This window comes from Symphalangus syndactylus, chromosome 11, assembly GCF_028878055.3.
Source record: "Symphalangus syndactylus isolate Jambi chromosome 11, NHGRI_mSymSyn1-v2.1_pri, whole genome shotgun sequence".
In the NCBI taxonomy this organism is placed as follows: domain Eukaryota; kingdom Metazoa; phylum Chordata; class Mammalia; order Primates; family Hylobatidae; genus Symphalangus; species Symphalangus syndactylus.
Window position 1 is genome coordinate 54,991,427 of NC_072433.2, and position 19,241 is coordinate 55,010,667.

General features: G+C 47.9%; 1 protein-coding gene across 5 annotated transcripts in view; it reads right to left on the reverse strand.

The window, feature by feature from the left end:
* The window catches only part of SGF29 (SAGA complex associated factor 29), a 44,390-nt gene that overhangs the window by 7,934 nt on the left and 17,215 nt on the right, over positions 1–19,241 (reverse strand). For all 5 annotated transcript variants that reach the window (XM_055298312.2, XM_055298313.2, XM_055298314.2 and 2 more), the window contains exons 2-4: positions 5,904–5,993; positions 1,865–1,940; positions 1,118–1,190 (exon numbers count right to left, since the gene is read on the reverse strand). In XM_055298312.2, the coding sequence (XP_055154287.1) occupies positions 1,118–1,190; positions 1,865–1,940; positions 5,904–5,978 (224 nt within the window). In that variant the 5' untranslated portion in view covers positions 5,979–5,993. The remainder of the gene's footprint in view (positions 1–1,117; positions 1,191–1,864; positions 1,941–5,903; positions 5,994–19,241) is intronic.

The window sequence follows — 19,241 nt, forward strand, 5'->3', positions numbered from 1 at the left end:
CTCGCTCTGTCGCCCAGGCTGGAGTGCAGTGGCGCGATCTTGGCTCACTGCAAGCTCCGCCTCCTGGGTTCACGCCATTCTCCTGCCTCAGCCTCCGGAGTAGCTGGGACTACAGGCGCCCGCCACCGCGCATGGCTAATTTTTTGTATTTTTAGTAGAGACGGGGTTTCACCATGGACTCAAATCTCCTGACCTCGTGATCCGCCCGCCTCGGCCTCCCAAAGTGTTGGGATTACAGGCGTGAGCCACCGCGCCCGGCCGGAAACAGTGCTTTTAGATCATTTTTTTATTTTAGTTTTTGGGTTTTTTTTTGAGGCAGAGCGTTGCTCTGTTGCCCAGGCTGGAGTGCAGTGGCGCGATCTTAGCTCACTGCAACCTCCGCCTCCTGGGTTCAAAGGATTCTCCTGCCTCAGCCTCCTAAGTAGCGTGCGCCACCACATCTGGCTAATTTTTGTATTTTTAGTAGAGATGGGGTTTCGCTATGCTAGCCAGGCTGGTCTCAAACCCCCAACCTCAGGTGATCCACCCACCTCGGGATTGCAGGCATGGGCCACTGTGCCTGCACGGCCTTAAGATCATTTTAAAAGCAGCAGTTTTCTGGAAGTGAAACTTCTCCATCTCAGAACCACAAAACCTTCAGGTCATCTGGGTATGACTTCCCAGCCAAGCTTACAGACACATGCCACCATGCTCAGCTAATTAAAAAACTTTTTGTAGAGACAAAGTCTCACTTTGTTGCCCAAGCTGGTCTCAAACACCTGGGTTCAAGTGATCCTCTAACCTCAGCCTCCCAATCACCTCTGTAATGCTGTGATTACAGATCTGAGCTACCCAGCCCCTGATATCCCTATTTTAATGACTCTGCCAAGGTCATAGAGCCAGTAAATGGCAGTGTTGACTCACGCCTGGCTGCCTTCTGTAAAGGCGTTAGAGCAGAGGTAACTGCAAGAGTGGGCCTGGCAGTGGGCCAGGGAATGCGGGACCCAAGGGAGAGGCTGGCAGAAGCAATCAGCTTATCCATGGGAGGAAGGCAGGCTGGAGACTTGGTCCAAATGTGCCTGCAGCCCAGCCCCCAGGAAAGGAGGGAGCGGCGATGGAGTGGGTGCACGGTACTCACTTGCACTCAGCCTCTGCATCAGCCTTGGCGGTTGTGTAGAGGCCACGCAGCTTTGTCCGGTAATAGGGAGAAACTGCAGAGGAAACACAGGGATAAGGAGGCAGGGCCAGGGCAGGTACAGTAGCATGGCGCTGCTTCCACGCAGCGGAATCACACTCATGGAGGCACAGAGAGCCCGTAGCTGCAGTCAGAGCTCTGCTGGCTCAGAAATGCTCCCAGGAATGCTCGCCTGGAGGCGGATGCCCCCAGGCTCCACGAGTGCGCATTTCCATATGGTACAAATGCCATCCCTACATCTGCGAGAGGACTGTCTTACCTTTTCCCCATCATGACACACACAGTAAATATTTGTCAGGACCCAAGAAAACACAATTCTCAGAGTTACCCAGAATAAGAAAGCCCCAGCCCCAGGATCCGACCACCTGAGGGCCTCAGGGCAGATGCAGGGGCCGCCTGGGAAGGAAGCTCCTTTCTAGAAAACACCAGCTAACTGGGGTGCTTGTGCGCTCTAAGGGCAAGGTTCCCTAGATGCAGCCTCATTTCACTGCCTTTCGAATCCTCAGAGCGGAGGGATTTTAGTTCTTTAGGTCACCCAGATTAACAGAGAGCTGTCCCTCCTGCTGCATTTTGGAATATGCAGATACATGCAAATCTATTTTGAATACAATGACCACCTTGGTCCCAGTCTTGGCCATACTCACCCCAGCCCCATCTCATCCCCTTTCTCTCCTGAGCCCAGCTACTCACTCTTGTTCTCTGTCTGCATCCGCTCATGGGTCTTCTGGATGTTCACTAAGTTGTGTTCGCTCCGCGAACGCTCTTCCTGTAAGGAAAAGAGCAGCAGGACATGACGGTGGCCCTTTGTGCTGCTGTGGTACCCTGCGAGCCAGGCCAAAGTCCCCATCCCCAAAATATGGCCCTCATTTTCTTTTTGTTTTTTTTGAGACAGAGTCTCGCTCTATTGCCCAGGCTGGAGTGCAGTGGCATGATCTCGGCTCACTGCAACCTCCGCCTCCCAGGTTCAAGCAATTCTCTGCCTCAGCCTCCTGAGTAGCTGGGATTACAGGCGTGCGGCACCACACCTGGCTTTTTTTTTTTTTTTTTTTGAGACAGAGTCTTGCTCTGTCGTCCAGGCTGGAGTGCAGTGGCACAATCTCGGATCACGGCAAGCTCCGCCTCCCGGGTTCACACCATTCTCCTGCCTCAGCCTCCCGAGTAGCTGGGACTACAGGTGCCCGCCACCACGCCTGGTTAATTTTTTGTAGTTTTAGTAGAGATGGGGTTTCACTGTCTTAGCCAGGATGATCTCGATCTCCTGACCTCGTGATCCGCCCACCTCGGCCTCCCAAAGTGCTGGGATTACAGGCATAAGCCACTGTACCCGGCCTAATTTTTTGTATTTTTAGTAGAGACAGGGTTTCGCCATCTTGGCCAGGCTGGTCTTGAACTCCTGACCTCATAATCCACCTGCCTCGGTTTCCCAAAGTGCTGCGATTACAGGCAAGGGCACCCGGCCATAGCCCTCATTTTCTAAATCCAAATTCAGGAGTTCTAGATGATTTTCTCCTTTGACTAATGCAAAAGCATTATAAAAGGCATTAAAGGGCCCAGCGCAGTAGCTTAAGCCTATAATCCCAGCACTTTGGGAGGCCAAAGTGGGCAGATCACTTGAGATCAGGAGTTCAAGACCAGCCTGGCCAACATGATGAAACCCCATCTCTACTAAAAATACAAAAATTAGCCAGGCATTGTAGCCTGTGCTTATAGTCCTAGCTATTCGGGAGGCTGAGGTGGAAGAATTGCTTGAATCCAGGAGGCGGAGGTTGCAGTGAGCTGAGATCACGTCACTGCACTCCAGCCTGGGCGACAGAGTGTGAGACTTAAAAAAAAAAAAAAAAAAAAGAAGGCATTAAAGTTAAATCATAAGTGATATCTTTAATGACAGTCCTTTATCAAAGAGACAAATCAATCTATACAGTCAATACAATCCCCATCAAAATCCTAATTGACTTCTTTGCAGAAATTGAGAAGTTCATCCTAAAATTATATGGAAATTCAGGGGACCCAGATTATCCCCAATCTTGGGAAAAAAAAAAAGTTGGAGAACTCACACTTCCCAATTTCAAAATTTATTACGAAGCTACGGTAATCACGATGGTGTGGTACTGGCATATAGATCAAGAGAACAGAATTCGGAGTCCAGAAATTGACACATACAGGTATGATCAATTGATGTGGAGACGAAGGGGTGGGGAAGAACATTGGTGCAATTCCTCCCATATCAGTGGTCCTGGGAGCAGAGCTGCAACTGCAGATGCTGGAAACTGAGATAGTTCCTAAGAAAGAAATTATGACTATGCTTTTTAGCCTTTATGTGAGAATTTTTAAGTGCCTGATGGGTGGGTTGTGCCTTTGCCACAACCTGCAAAATGAGGTTAACAGTGAACACAGCTGCCTAGTGCTCGAGAAAGCCGATAGTCTATACCCGTGTGATCCCACCCTATATAAACGGAATGGATTGGGGTCGGGGGGGACACTTGCTAGACTAGCACTGCTGCCACTGCAATCTGGACCAGGTACAGTGGCCAAAGCTAACATCCCTTCCAAAGGTGGAAAAGTTTGAGTGAAAACCAATCACAAATGGAGAGAAAAAATAGCAGCTGAGTTAACAGAACAGATTAAATGGGTTATGCAATGAGGGAAATCCAATATTGTATTCATACCCCAAGAGAGGCTCAGAGAGAGAGAATGCCATCTCTTGGGTCAGTTATACCAGGTGCCTGAAAGGGCGAAGCTCTGTGTCTGTCAGGACCATGCCTGCTTTTGGAAGCTGACGGGTGAGATGGGAGTCTGGGAACTCGGCAGCAGCTGTCTGAGGGACACCCTGATTGTATGGGACGATGATAAACTGATCTAACTGTGGATGACTGAATGGAATGCGTAATCTGCCAGTATCTTTTTTTTCCTTTATTTATTTTTTTGAGACCGAGTTTTGCTCTTGTCGCCCAGGCTGGGGTGCAGTGGGGTGATCTCGGCTCACTGCAACCTCCGCTTCCCAGGTTCAAGCGATTCTCCTGCCTCAGCCACCCTAGTAGCTGGGATTACAAGCATGTACTACCACGCCTGGCTAATTTTTAGTAGAGATGGAGTTTCACCATTTGGCCAGACTGGTCTCGAACTCCTGACCTCAGGTGATCCACCTGCCTCAGCCTCCCAACATGCTGGGATTACAGGCATGAGTTACCACTTCTGGCCCTTTTTTCCTTTATTTTACAATGTATTTTATGGATAAACTCTTCTTAGAGCAGTTTTGGTTTACAGAAAAGCTGAGCTGATGGCACAGAGTTCCCGTACGTATACCTGCTCTGCCCTGCAGTCTCCCCTATTGTTAACATCTTGCATTAGTGTGATGTGTTTGTAACAACTGATGAGCCAACACTATTAGATAATTAACTACATCCATCCCCAAGATGGTTTACTCCATGTGTTCTGCAGTTCTATGGGTTTGGACAACGCATCATGTTGTGTGCCTACCATCACGGCACCCTGCAGAAGAGTTCCACCCCCTAAAATCCTCTGTGCTCCACCTATCCATCCCTTTCATCCTATCTCTCCCAAGGCCCTGGCTATCGCTTATCCTTTCACTCTCTAGTTTTGCTTTTCGTTTACAGTTGGAATAGACAGCACATAACCTTTCAGACTGGCATCTTTCACGTAGCAACAAGTGCCAGCATCTTCTGACTCTTACTCTCCAGGTTATGTCTAAAAAGGATACCATTTGGGAAGGAATTTCTGGGATCTACTCCTTCCTGGCTGTGTGGTGCACAACTGCCAGCAAACTGATCCTCGTGTAGCTATAAACCCTGATTATCGTGGGCAAAATGTGGCAGAGCATGCCCGATAGCCTGCAGTGAGCTACAGGCACCAATACACATCTCCCTTGTATCTGTGAAAGAAAAGATATCAAATAGGGGAAAAATGGCTTTTTCTTTTTCTTTTTTTTTTTTTTTTTGAGGTGGAGTCCTGCTTTGTCGCCCAGGCTGGAGTGCAATGGCGCCATCTCAGCTCACTGCAACCTCCACCTCCCGAATTCAAGTGATTGTCCTGCCTCAGCCTCCCGAGTAGCTGGGATTATAGGCATCCGCCACCATGCCTAGCTAATTTTTGTATTTTTAGTAGAGATAGCCAACATGGCAAAACCCCATCTCTACTAAAAATACAAAAACAATTAGCTGGATATATATAGTAGCTGTAATCCCAGCTACTAGGGAGACTGAGGCAGGAGAATCACTTGAACCCAGGAGGTGGAGCTTGCAGTGAGCCGAGATCGCGCCACTGCACTCCAGCCTAGGTGACACAGCGAGACTCTGTCTCAAAAAAAAAAAAAAGAATGTTTTTGTTTGCCTGGATTAATAGGGTGGAAGGAAAAGACATGGGGCATTTTTGTTGGGTGCTAAAAATATTCTGAAATTGATCGTGGTAATGGTTGCACAATTTTGTGAGCTGCGAAAAACCACTGGATTATACACTTTAAATGGGTGCATTGTATGGCATGTGAATTCTATCTCAGGATAGCTGTCAAACAAAATGAATCATGAAATCCTGTACATGGTAGAAAATCCAACAGGAATGGTAGCCATACACCAAATTCCCCTCCTCTCACTTTTGTTACATCATTTTGGTTCCTGTGTGTCCAATCTCTCTGAACACAAATGCCACCCCCACTTCACAGCTCAGCATCAAAGCCCATGTTCCTATCTGGGAATGGAGGGTGGTGACTTTTTACCTGGGTTTGTTTGATCAGCTGATGGAGCTCTGTGAGAAGTTCTGCAATGCGGGAATCGGCAGACACGAGGGCCATTGTCTAAAGGGGCGCCTGGTTGGGGAGTGAGGACAGAAGAGAACTCTGTTAGTGGCTGCTATGGGCTGAACTGTGCCCCCTCAAAAGATACATTAGGCCTGGAGGCTCATGCTGTAATCCCAGCACTTTGGGAGGCCAAGGCAGGAGGACTGCTTGAGGCCAGGAGTTCAAGACCAGCCCGGGCAACACAGTGAGACCCCCATCTTTCCAAAAAATTAAAAACTTAGCCCGACATAGTGGCACACATCTGTAGTCCCAGCTATTCGAGAAGCTGAGATGAGTGGATCGCTAGGCCCTAGGGGGTTGAGGCTGCATGAGCTACGATTGTGCCATTGCACTCCAGCCTACATGACAGTGTGACACCCTATCTCTTTAAAAGATGATAATAATAAAAAGATACATTGTAGTCCTAACCATGGTACCTGTAAGGTAACCTTGTTTGGAATTAGGATCTTTGCAGAAGTATTTAAGATGTCACTAAGATGAGGCCATAGTGGAATAGGGTGTGCCCTTAATCCAGACACAGCCAGGTGCAGACAGAAGCAGGGACTGGACTTGGACAGCTGCAAGCCAAGAGATGCCAAGGACTGCCGGCAGCCACCCATCCAGCCAGGAGAGATGCATGGAGTAACAGCCCCTTCTGAGCCTCCAAGAAGCAACAATCCCTTGTCTTTGGAACCAAGCTGACATCTTGATTTTGGAATTATGGCCCCTAGAACTGTGATGGAATAAATTTGTCTTAAGCCACCCAGTTTGTAGTAACTTGTTATGGCAGCCATAAGAAATGAATACAGTAGCAAGCTATCCCTGGATTCTCCTCCACCCTAATGATATGTTTGAATGTCGTATGTTCGACGAAGTCAAGGAGTCAAGGATTGTATAATTTTTGTATATAAATACAAAAATTAATATGAAATGCCTTAAAAAGACAGCATGCCCTTAGCCCCTGCTCTGCTGCCAATATCCTGACAAATGATTCAAACATTTCTAGTATTCATATTTTAATCTGTAAAATGGGGATCATCTCTGCTATATTTTGGGAGATTCAAATAAGATTTTATATGAAGATACTTTCCAAGTCATAAAACACTGTTACTTTCTTACTATAGTGGGAAGATAATTTTTTTTTTTTTTTTGAGATGGGAGTCTTGCCCTATCACCCAGGCTGGAGTGCAGTGGTGCGATCTTGGCTCACTGCAATCTCTGCCTCCCAGGTTCAAGCAATTCTCCTGCCTCAGCCTCCCGAGTAGCTGATATTACAGGCGTGTGCCACCACGTCCAGCTAATTTTTGTATTTTTAGTAGAGATGGGGTTTCACCATGTTGGCCAGGCTGGTCTCAAACTCCTGACCTCAGGTGATCTGCCTGCTTTGGTCTCCCAAAGTGCTGGGATTACAGGCGTGAGCCATCACGCCCAGCCAGCATGGGAAGAGAAATTAACTACTGTAAAATATCTCAATCAAGATGAATGTACTCTGATGAAAATAAAATGCATCTGTACAATAAAAGATAATTAGGACCAGGCGTGGTGGCTCACGCTGTAATCCCAGCACTTTGGAAGGCCGAGGCGGGCAGATCACGAGGTCAAGAGATTGAGACCATCCTGGCCAACATAGTGAAACCTTGTCTCTACTAAAAATACAAAAATTAGCCAGGCATGGTGGTGGGCACCTGTAGTCCCAGCTACGCAGGAAGCTGAGGCAGGAGAATCGCTTGAACCTGGGAGGTGGAGGTTGCAGTGGGCCAAGATCACGCCACTGCACTCCAGCCTGGCGACAGAGCGAGACTCTGTCACAAAAAAAAAAAAAAAAAAAAAGATAATTAGAACAAGAGTAAAAAGACAACCAAAAGTAATCAAAAGTGTAAGTTATAAGTAGGTGAAAATAGACATATGCCTAAAGATAAAGGTATATTTGATCAAATAAGGTGAGATTTTTTACGGTACTAAAATTTTGCACAATAGCCTGCATCTTACAAAGTTTGTTCAGGCTGGGGGCAGTGACTCACATCTGTAATCCCAGCACTTTGGGAGGCAAAGGTAGGAGGATGGTTTGAGTCCAGGAGCTCAAGATCAGCCTGGACAATATAGCAAGACCCTGTCTCTATTTTTATTTTTATTTATTTATTTTTTGAGATGGAGTCTTGCTCTGTCGCCCAGGCTAGAGTGCAGTGGCACGATCTCTGCTCACTGCAACCTCCGCATCCTAGGTTCAAGCGATTCACCTGCCTCAGCCTCCAGAGTAGCTGGGATTACATGCACCCGCCACCTTGCCTGGCTAATTTTTTGTATTTTTAGTAGAGACGGGGTTTCACTATCTTGGCCAGGCTGGTCTTGAACTCCTGACCTCGTGATCCACCCACCTCACCGTCTATTTAAAAAAAAAAAAAATTGTTCAACTAGCACATCCTCCTACTCACAGAGATCAGATTCACGCTGAATGAAGTAAACTCTTCCCCCCGCTTAATCAACTGCAAACCTCTCTCCGTGTATTTATTCGTATCTTCTTACAGGCTCTGCTGCTGTTATTTAAAAGTATAATAACATAAAAACTAGGAATAGAGGGGAACCTCCTCAACCTGATGAAGGGCATCTATGAAAAACCCACAACGAACATCAGACTTAAAGGTGAAAGATAAAAGCTTTCCCCTAAATCAGGAACAAGATGAGCATGGGCCCTTGTCATTTCTAGTCAACATTGTTCTGGAGGCTCTCGCCAGGGCAATGAGGCAATAAGATGAAATAAAAGGCATCCAGATTGGAAAGGAAGAAGTACGACTATTTCTGTTTGCAGATGACATGACCTGGTATATAGAAAACTCTAAGGAATCCACTAAACAACTACTAGGACTAAGAACAAGGTTAGAACTCATAGCAAAGTTGCAGGATACAAGATCAATAAACAAAAATCAATTGCAGCCAGGCCCCAGAGGCTCACGCCTGTAATTCCGGCACTTTGGGAGGCTGAGGCGGGAGGATCACTTGCAGCCAGGGGTCCAGACGAGCCTAGGCAACCAGACGAGCCTGAGCCCCACTTCTACTTTATAAACTTTTTAACTTTAAAAAAAGAAAGCTACAGTAATCAAGATGGTGTAAGCAAAGACATCTAGTTCAATGGAATAGAACTGAGGGACCAGAAATGGTCAACTCATTTTCAACAAGGGTGTCAACACAAATTAGTGGGGAAATAATAATCTTTTCAACAAATGGTACTGGGACAACTGAATATCCACATGTAAAAGAATGAATCTGGTTCCCTACCTCAGCCCATATACAAAAATGATCTGAATAGACAGTTCTCCAAAGAAGACATATAAATGACCACCAAGCACATGACAAGATGCTCCATATCATTAGCCATTGGGAAATGCAAGTCAAAACTACCGAAGACACCACTTCACACCTACAATAAAAAAGAGACGAGTTGGGAAGGAGGTAGAGAAACTGTACGAATGCATAAAGTGTGATATTATCCATACAGTAAAAAGAAATGAAATACTGAGACACGCTATGACATGGATGAACCTTGAAAACATTACGCTAAGTAAAAGAAACTGCAGTCACAGAAGACCACATAATTGTGTTTCCATTTATGTGAAATATCCAGAATAGCCGAATCCACAGAAAGCTGGGTGGGGAAAGGTTGGGAGAGAAAGGACAGCGACTATTAATGGGTATGGATTTTTTGATTTTTTTTTTGCCAGGTGATGAAAATATTCTAAAATTGTGCTGATAGTTACACAACTCTGAATATACTAAAAACCAATGAGTTGCACACTTTAAATACATGGTACACGGCCACCCCACTCCCAGGCAAATATTAATTTACTGTCTCTTTAGATTTATGTAGTCTGCACTTTTTTTTTCTTTTTTAATGAGACAGAGTCTTGCTCTGTCGCCGAGGCTGGAGTGCAATGGTGCGATGTTGGCTCACTGCAACCTCCGCCTCCTGGGTTCAAGTGTTTCTCCTGCCTCCCAAGTAGCTGGGACTATAGGCGCCCACCATCACACCCGGCTTATTTCTGTATTTTTAGTAGAGACGGGGTTTTGCCATGTTAGCCAGGCTGGTCTCGAACGCCTGACCTTGGGTGATACACCTGACCTTGGGTGATACACCTGCCTCAGCCTCCCAAAGTGCTGGGATTACAGGCGTGAGCCATCATGCCAGATCTGCACTTTCTTTTTATTGCTGAATAACATTCCATTGTTTTGCTATATCACATTTTACATGTCAGTTCATGGACTGATGGACATTGGGTTATGTCCATTTTTTTGGCTATTATGAATAATGGGGCTATGAGCATTGTGTACAAGTTTTTGTGTGGGCATGTTTTCTTTTTTTTTTCTTTTTTGCGACAGAGTCTCACCTTGTTGCCCAGCCTGGAGTGCAGTGGTGTGATCTCAGCTCACTGCAATCTCTGCCTCTCTCATTCAAGCCATTCTCCTGCCTCAGCCTCCTGAGTAGCTGGGATTACAGGCACCCATCACCATGCCTGGCTACTTTTTGTATTTTTAGTAGAGATGGGGTTTCACCATGTTGGCCACGCTGGTCTCAAACTCCTGACCTTAGGTGATCCACCCGCCTCGGCCTCCCAAAGTGCTGGGATTACAGGCATGAGCCACTGGGCCCGGCCGTTCTTTTTTAACTTTAATTTTAGGTTTTGGGGATACATGTGAAGGTTTGTTGCATAGGTAAATACGTGTCATGGGGGTCTGTTGTACAGATAATTTCATCACCCAGGTATTAAGCCCAGTACCCCATAGTTATCTTTCCCGCTCCTCCCTCTTCCCACCCTCCCCGCCCTTTTTTTCCTTCTTTGTATTCATGACATGTTTTCATTTCTGGGTACATATCTATGAGTAGAATTAATACTGTGTTTTTTTTTAATGTATTACACTATGTTTATCTTAATAAGCGTATTAAACATAAACTCTGTTTAACCTTCTGAGGAGCTGCATGCTGTTTCCAACTGGGTGACCATTTTACATTCCCACCTGCAATGTGTGTTCCCACTCTGCATCTGCGCCAACACGTGCTATTGTCTGTCATTTTCATTTTTGGCAGAGGCAGGGTCACACTATGTTGCCCAGGCTCGTGTCGAATTCCTGGGCTCAAGCAATCCTCCTGCCTTGGCCTCCCAAAGTGCCGGGATTACACGTGTAAGCCACCATGCCTGGCCTCTCTCTTTTTGATTACAGCCATCCTAATGAGTCTGAAGTAGAGTCTCATTGTGGTTTTGATTTGTGTGTCCCTAACGGTTAATGGCATTGAGCATCTTTTCATATGCTGTTGGCCATCTGTGTATCTTACCATTTTAAAGTTTGGTTATTTGTCTATCTTTTTTGTTTGTTTGTTTTGAGATGGAGTCTCACTCTGTCGCCCAAGCTGGAGTGCAGTGACTCAATCTCAGCTCACTGCAACCTCTGCCTCCCGGTTTCAAGCAATTTTCCTGCCTCAGCCTCCCGAGTAGCTGGGATTACAGGCACGCACCACCACGCCCAGCTAATTTTTGTATTTCTTTTAGTAGAGACAGGGTTTCACCATGTTGGCCAGGCTGGTCTCAAACTCCCAACCTCAAGTGATCCACCCGCCTTGGCCTCCCAAAGTGCTGGGCTTATAGGTGTGAGCCACAGTGTCCACCCAGTTGTCTTGAGTTGTGTCCTTGGAAGCACATGTTTTTAATTTTTGTGAAGACCAATTTCTCTTTTAGCTGCTTGTGATATTGATCTATGTTGTCCCACATGTATGACACTGTTTTTACCACCACAGCTTTACACAATGCATTGTCACATAGAGAAGAACATATCCCCTTAGAAACATTTAGAGACCTAGGAAAAGAAGCTACATCTGTGTCTCGGGTGGCAGTGAGGCCAGATGGTGGATCCTGGTGCCAGTACCCCCATGGCTTGTATACTGTAGGGAAGGGTGGTTCAGAAGGGACACACTGGACAACTGAAGTACAATAACATCAAGATTGTTTGACCCCAGGGCAGGATTTATGGTAAATATGTACTCTTACACAAGGAATAATAGACAAACTGGAAATCTTGGAGTCCTTCCCAGAACTGGAATTAATCAGAAGTGAACACGGTGAATTAGAAACCAGGATGAAGTTGCTTTAGTCTCTCTAGTTGCATTAGTTAAAACCACACAAAAGAATAAAAGTAGAGTTTAGATCACAGATTGGAAGTGGATAAACGTGAGCACTATTAGCATGCAGGCTGTTGCTAAAGTCTTGGGAACTGATGAGGCTAGAGATTATCTGCTAAGTGAGGAAAAAGGAAAGAACCCCAGTGGGCCATAACAAAGAAAGTGAAGGTGTGGACAGAAGATGCAAGCTCAGTGGCCAGAGCAGGGAAGGTGTGGCTTGGCACAGAAAGGGTTATTCTCTCCTGCTAAAGCAGGAATCCTGGCTGAAACTGTTATAGGGAGTTAGAGAGGCACAAGCGGGGCAGGAGAGGGCTCTCCCCCACCCACTAGGTGCCAGGGAGAGGCCATTTCCTGATGGTCCACACCTGATGCACGAAAGTGTTAATTGAATGCAGACACCAGGGAGATGCACCTTCCTGAGCATGCACATTAAGAGACCAAATGGCAGAGCATGGCCTCCCGGGGGCACATCACCAGAACAGGGAAGGAAGCCTCAGATGGGCATCCGTACAACTTCCTACACACTGTGTGTGTGCCCATCTCCCAAGGGTAAGGAGTGCACTGTGCATGCAGGCAGCTCACTGTGAGGGAAGAAGCATGGGAAAGGGGCCAGCCTTGGTCCTAGAATGTCCTAGGATCAAGGTTAAACACCACACTGGACCTCAGTGCCTGCGTGGGTCTCCTCCAAGTGTACTTCTCCTTTCTTTCCTTTTCCAAAGCTTCCTTTTTTTTTTTTTTTTTTTTGAGATGGAGTCTCGCTCTGTCACCCAGGCTGGAGTGCAGTGGCGCGATCTCGGCTCACTGCAACCTCCGCCTCCCGGGTTCACGCCATTCTCCTGCCTCAGCCTCTCCGAGTAGCTGGGACTACAGGCGCCCGCCACCACGCCCGGCTAATTTTTTGTATTTTTAGTAGAGACGGGGTTTCACCGTGGTCTCGATCTCCTGACCTTGTGATCCGCCCGCCTTGGCCTCCCAAAGTGCTGGGATTACAAGCGTGAGCCACCGCGCCCGGCCTTCCAAAGCTTCTTAATGAACTTCCACTCCTGCCCTGAAACTTGCCTCGGTCTCTTTTTCTGCCTTGTGCCCGGATCGAATTCTTAACAGGCAAGAAGTGAGGTTGCTGCAAATCCGTACAGATTTGCTGCTGGTAACTCAGATACCTTCTACCGGTAACTAAACTAATAGCCTGCCTTGTACATGCCTGCACCTGAGCCCTATTAACAGCCCCACCACTGGACAGGGGGTTTTACTTTACACAGCACTGTCACAAACAGTGAGAGGTGCTGCAACCACGCGGCCAGGTCATCCGGTTAGCCTTCCCTTCGCACACTTCAAACCTCCTCTCTCCTCAATACTCTTGCTGCTGCCCTCAGACCGAGGCCTGGGTCCTATTAGATGATATCTGAGGTTCCTACTTCACTCAGAAGGGAAGCCAGAGACTTTATTCCCACCATCAAAACTACAAGCTCTGTATAGCAACGCCTGTCACCTCTGCCTTCACCCTAAAGAGGGAAAAACAGTCTTCATTTGTGTTCTGAACTCCATCTCCCCTCCGACTGTCAGAGAATCCTTTCTCCTCTACCAGTGAACAAGCATGATTGAGGAGAGCTCATCTTGAAAAAAACACAAAAGAGCTTCCAAACCCCTTTAGAGGCCCCCACCTCTGTTCCTCTTCACCGCAAAACTTCCCTAAATTGTGCAGGGATCCGGTGCTGCTTCCTTGTCCCCACTTCACTTTCCAACCCACTTCTCTAGCTCTGTCCTCACCAGCCTCTCATCAAGAGAGCCAACAGCCCCTGCAGGGGAAGCGTTGAGTGCCCTCTCTGCTGCTTCCGATGTGGCCTCCTGATCTTGACATGGTGCCATCCCCTTCTCCTCTGGCTTCGGGGCCTCCCTCCTGGCAGTTCGCTGGCCACCCATCTCCAGCTCCTCCTCTGGGCTGGAGCCTGGCCATCTCTCACACCCCCCCAGGTCCTCACCCCCACTTCCCAGCTGTGTAGTGCCATCTCCCAATCTGTACATCTGTCAAAATAAAGTCACAGAAGGGATGATAAACAGCACCAAATGCCACAGAAGAGGACTCAGAGGGGTCTCCCAAAGCTGAGGAAGTCACTGAGGACCTTGGGGAGAACACTTTCTGTGGAAGAGACAGAAGCCAGCACACAGGAGGGGGAGGCGAATGCAGGAAGCAAATGTAGGTTACTGTGTCTGGGAGCACAGGTGGGAGGCCAGTGAGCAGGAAGGGGTACGGAGGGTGCTGAATGGAGGAAAGTGACACGGAGGAATGTGACCATGTGGCTGGGGGGAGTTTCATGCTGAGAAGCCAGGGACAGAAGAGGGGGCTGTGTGAGAGGAGGCAGACACAGCGAGAGACAGGCTCTAGCGCTGGATCATACCCAGCGACGCCTCCCCAGCTCAGCTGACATTCCTTCTGGCCTGTCCCCTCTACACTGTCTCAGACACACGATCTTGCTGCCTGCCCACTCCTACCTGCAAAGCCCTTTCCCTTCTGGCTCAAGGCTGCGCTTGCCTGACTAGTCCTAAAGAAGCACACTTTTCTCTTGCTTGATTCTTCCTAGAACTGACATGGACTCTGCAACACACCTTTAGAAACTGGCCTTCCACCGGGTGCAGTGGCTCACGCCTGTAATACCAGTACTTTGGGAAGCCGAGGAAGGCGGATCACCTCAGGTCAGGAGTTTGAGACCAGCCTGGCCAACATGGTGAAACCGTGTATCTACTAAAAATACAAAAGTTAGCCAGGCATGGTGGCGGGTGCCTGTAATCCCAGCTACTCGGAGGCTGAGGCAGGAGAGTTGCTTGAACCCAGCAGGCGGAGGTTGCAGTGAGCCGAGATCGTGCCACTGCACTACAGCCTGGGCAACAAGAGCTCCATCTCAAAAAAAATACAAAAGGGCCGGGCGCGGTGGCTCACACCTGTAATCCCAGCACTTAGGGAGGCTGCGGCAGGCAGATCACAAGGTCAGGAGATCGAGACAATCCTGGCTAACACAGTGAAACCCCATCTCCACTAAAAATACAAAAAATTAGCCGGGCATAGGCCGGGCGCGGTGGCTCACGCCTGTAATCCCAGCCCTTTGGGAGGCCGAGGTGGACGGATCACGAGGTCATGAGATCGAGACCATCCTGGCTAACACGGTGAAACCCCATCTCTATGAAAAATACAAAAAATTAGCCGGGTGTGGTGGCGGGCGCCTGTAGTCCCAGCTACTCGGGAGGCTGAGGCAGGAGAATGGCATGAACCAGGGAGGCGGAGCTTGCAGTGAGCCAAGATCGCACCACTGCACTCCAGCCTGGGCCACAGAGCAAGACTCCGTCTCCAAAAAAAAAAAAAAAATTAGCCGGCCGTGGTGGTGGGTGCCTGTGGTCCCAGCTACTCAGGAGGCTGAGGCAGGAGAATGGTGTGAACCCAGGAGGCGGAGCTTGCAGTGAGCCAAGATCGTGCCACTGCACTCCAGTCTGGGCAACAGTGCGAGACTCTGTCTCAAAAAATAAAAATAAAAATAAAAAAAGAAGAAACTGGCCTTCTAGCCAGCTGCTGTTGGTGTATCTTTTCTTCCCCAACAGACTAGAAGCTCTCAGGCAAGAACGGAAATCTCTGCCTTCATCAATCAATCACCACTCATTAGTAGCGTCAGGGACTTAGCAGGAACTTTTCTAATTTTCACTACTTCACACCCCAGCTCTCTCCTTCCCTGACCCCCATCTCCACAGTTAGGTCCACTTTGGATTTCCTTACACTGACTCTTCCAAACTTTTTGTGAAAGCGTAGGCTTTCCTTGGCTTCTGCAAGCTACCGCATCAACTATGAACAACATGACTCCCAAATCGATCCCCAGCCCAGAGGGCTTCCCAAAGATTCAGAATCTTTTTTTTTTTTTTTTTTTGTTGAGACGGAGTCTAATTCTGTCACCAGGCTGGAGTGCAGTGGCGTGATCTCGGCCACTGAAACCTCCACCTCCCTGGTTCAAGTGATTCTCCTGCCTCAACCTCCCAAGTAGCTGGGATTACAAGTGTCTGCCACCATGCCCGGCTAATTTTGTATTTTTAGTAGAGATGGGGTTTTGCTTTGTTGGCCAGGCTGGTCTCGAACTCCTGACCTCAGGTGATCTGCCTGCCTCGGCTCCCAACGTGCTGAGATTACAGGCGTGGGCCACCGTGCCTGGCCAACAACAGAAATTTATTGCTCACAGTTCTGGAGGCCGGAAAGTACAAGATCCAGGTCCCAGTAGATCCGGCATCGCTCTCCGCTTCAAAGATGGCGCCTTCTCACTGTATTCTCAACATGGCAGAAGGGGCAACACAAGTCCCTCAGGCCTCTTTCATAAAGGCGCTAACCCCATTCTTGAGAGTGGAGCCCTCATGGCCTAATCACTTCTCAAAGGCCCCACCATGTTGGGGATCAAGTTTCAACATATGAATTTTAGGGGAACACAAACAGACCACAGCATTTGGCTCCTGAACCCCCAAAAGTCATGTCCTTTTTACATGCAAAATACATTCAGTCCACCCCAATGGCCCCAAATAGAAACTCATTCTAGCATCAACTCAAAAGTCTAAAGTCCAGAGTCTCATCTATCATCTAAATCAGATATGGGTGGCTGGGTGTGGTGTATCACGCCTGTAATCCCACACTCTGGGAAGCCAAGGTGGGTGAATCACTTGAGGTCAGGAGTTCAAGGCCAGCCTGGCCAACATGATGAAACCCTGTCTCTACTAAAAATACAAAAATTAACTGGACATGATGGCAGGCACCTGTAATTCAGCTACTCAGGAGGCTGAGGCAGGAGAGTCACTTGAACCTGGGAGGTGGAGGTTGCAGTGAGCCAAGATCCCACCAGTGCACTCCAGCCTGGGTGACAGAGTGAGACTCACTCTCTTGCTCTCAAAATAAATAAATAAATACATAAAATTTTAAAAAATCAATCAGGTATGGGTGAGACTCAAAGTACAATTCATCCTGGGGCAAATTCCCCACCATCTGTGAGCCTGTGAAATCAAACGTGTTATGTGCTTGTAAAATACAATGGTGGGACAGGCATAGGATAGACATTCTAAAAGAGCGAATAAGAAAGAAGAAAGGGATAATAGGTCTCAGGTAAGTCCAAAACCCAACAGAGCAAACCCCATTCAATCTCAAGGTTTCTGAACAATCTTCTTCAACTCTATGTCCTCCACCTTCCGGACACACTGGCAGGGACGTGTTGCTGGGCTTCGGGCAGCCCTGCCCGCACAGCCCATTCAACAGCCCTCACTTGTTGGAGTTGCACGCCTGTGGCTCCCCCAGGCTGGAGCTGCACACTGGTGGCTCTACCAGTCTAAGGTCTCAGAGGCAACCCTACCCCCATGGCTCTGCTAGGCAATGCCCTAATGGGGACTCTCTGCAGGGGACTTACCCTGTGTCAGTTCTCTGCCTGGGCCCAAGGCTCTTCAGGGCATCCTTTACAATCTAGGTGGGGGTAGCCATGCCCCTACAGCTTGTGTATTCTGTGCACCAGCAGAGACAGCACCACGTGGATGCTGCCAAACTACCTGGGGCTGCCAAGGAGCACTGCCCCAGAATGCTAGGAACAGAGCCTTGAAATGGTTCTGCCCCCAACACCCTGGCCTTCTGGGCCTGTGATGGGGTGACAGCCCCCACATGCCTTCAGGGTCATCCTTCCATTGTCTTGATTAGTACCTGGCTTCCACATCCATACTAGTCTCCTTATCAAAGGATGGCTTGGCCACACCCTTCATATTCTCTCCAAATACATTTATTCTTTTTTTTTTTTCTTTTTGAGACAGGCTCTGGCTCTGTCACCCAGGCTGGAGTGCACTGGTGCAATTTCAGCTCACTGTAGCCTCAATCTCCCAGGTTCAAGTGATCCTCCCACCTCAGCCTCCTGAGCAGCTGGGACCACAGGCACATGCCACCAAGCCCAGCTAATTTTTTGTAGAGACAGGGTTGCACCATGTTGCCCAGGCTGGTCTTGAACTCCTGAGCTCAAGTGATCCACTTGCCTCAACCTCCTAAAGTGCTAGGATTACAGGCGTAACCCATTGTGCCCAGCCTACTTTTTCATTCTTTACAACGTGGCCATGCTGAGAATCTTCCAAATGCTTAAGTTCTGCTTCCCTTTTGGTTTTAAATTCTGTATTTAATTTGTTTCTCTCTTCTCACATTTTACTATAAGCCATCAAGAGAAGCCATGCCACCCCCTCACCACTTCGTTCAGTGACTTCATCCACCAAATATCCTATTTCATCACTCTTAAGTTCTCCCACAAAACACTAGGACATAAGAAAGAAGCTTTTTATTTATTTATTTCTTTTACTTTATTTATTTATTTTGAGACAGAGTTTCACTCTTGTTGCCCAGGCTGGAGTGTAATGGTGTGATTTTGGCTCACTGCAACCTTCGCCTCCCGGGTTCAAGCGATTCTCCTGCCTCTGCCTCCCAAGTAGCTGGGATTACAGGCACACACCACCACGCCCGTCTAATTTTGTATTTTTTTCTTTTTCTTTTTTTTTTTTGAGATGGAGTCTCACTCTGTCATCAGGCTGGAGTGCAGTGGCACAATTTCAGCTCACCACAACCTCCCCCTCCTGGGTTCAAGCGATTCTCCTGCCTCAGCCTCCCAAGTAGCTGAGATTGCAGGCACATACCACCATGCCCCGCTAATTTTTGTATTTTTAGTAGAGACGGGGTTTCACCACGTTGGCCAGGATGGTCTCGATCTCTTGACCTCATGATCCGTCCGCCTCAGCCTCCCAAAGTGCTGGGATTACAGGCGTGAGCCACTGCTCCCAGCCAAGAAACTTTTAATCTGAAGAATGTGAGCCCCCCCTCCGGCCCCTTAATTATCAAGCCCAGAGAAGCAATGAGATGCAACAGCAGTCATGTCTCACTCCACACTTACGCTAAATAATCAATCACCTCATGAAGCCACTTGCTATGTGAGCTCTAGACTAACTCATGCAAAGTAGCTACACAATGCCATACACTGGCATTTTCTGTAATTTCTCATATCCTATAGTTCAACAATGTATAGCCAGTCACTAATTCATGTTATCTCTGTAAACCAATCAGAATTCCTGTCAAACAACTTTTT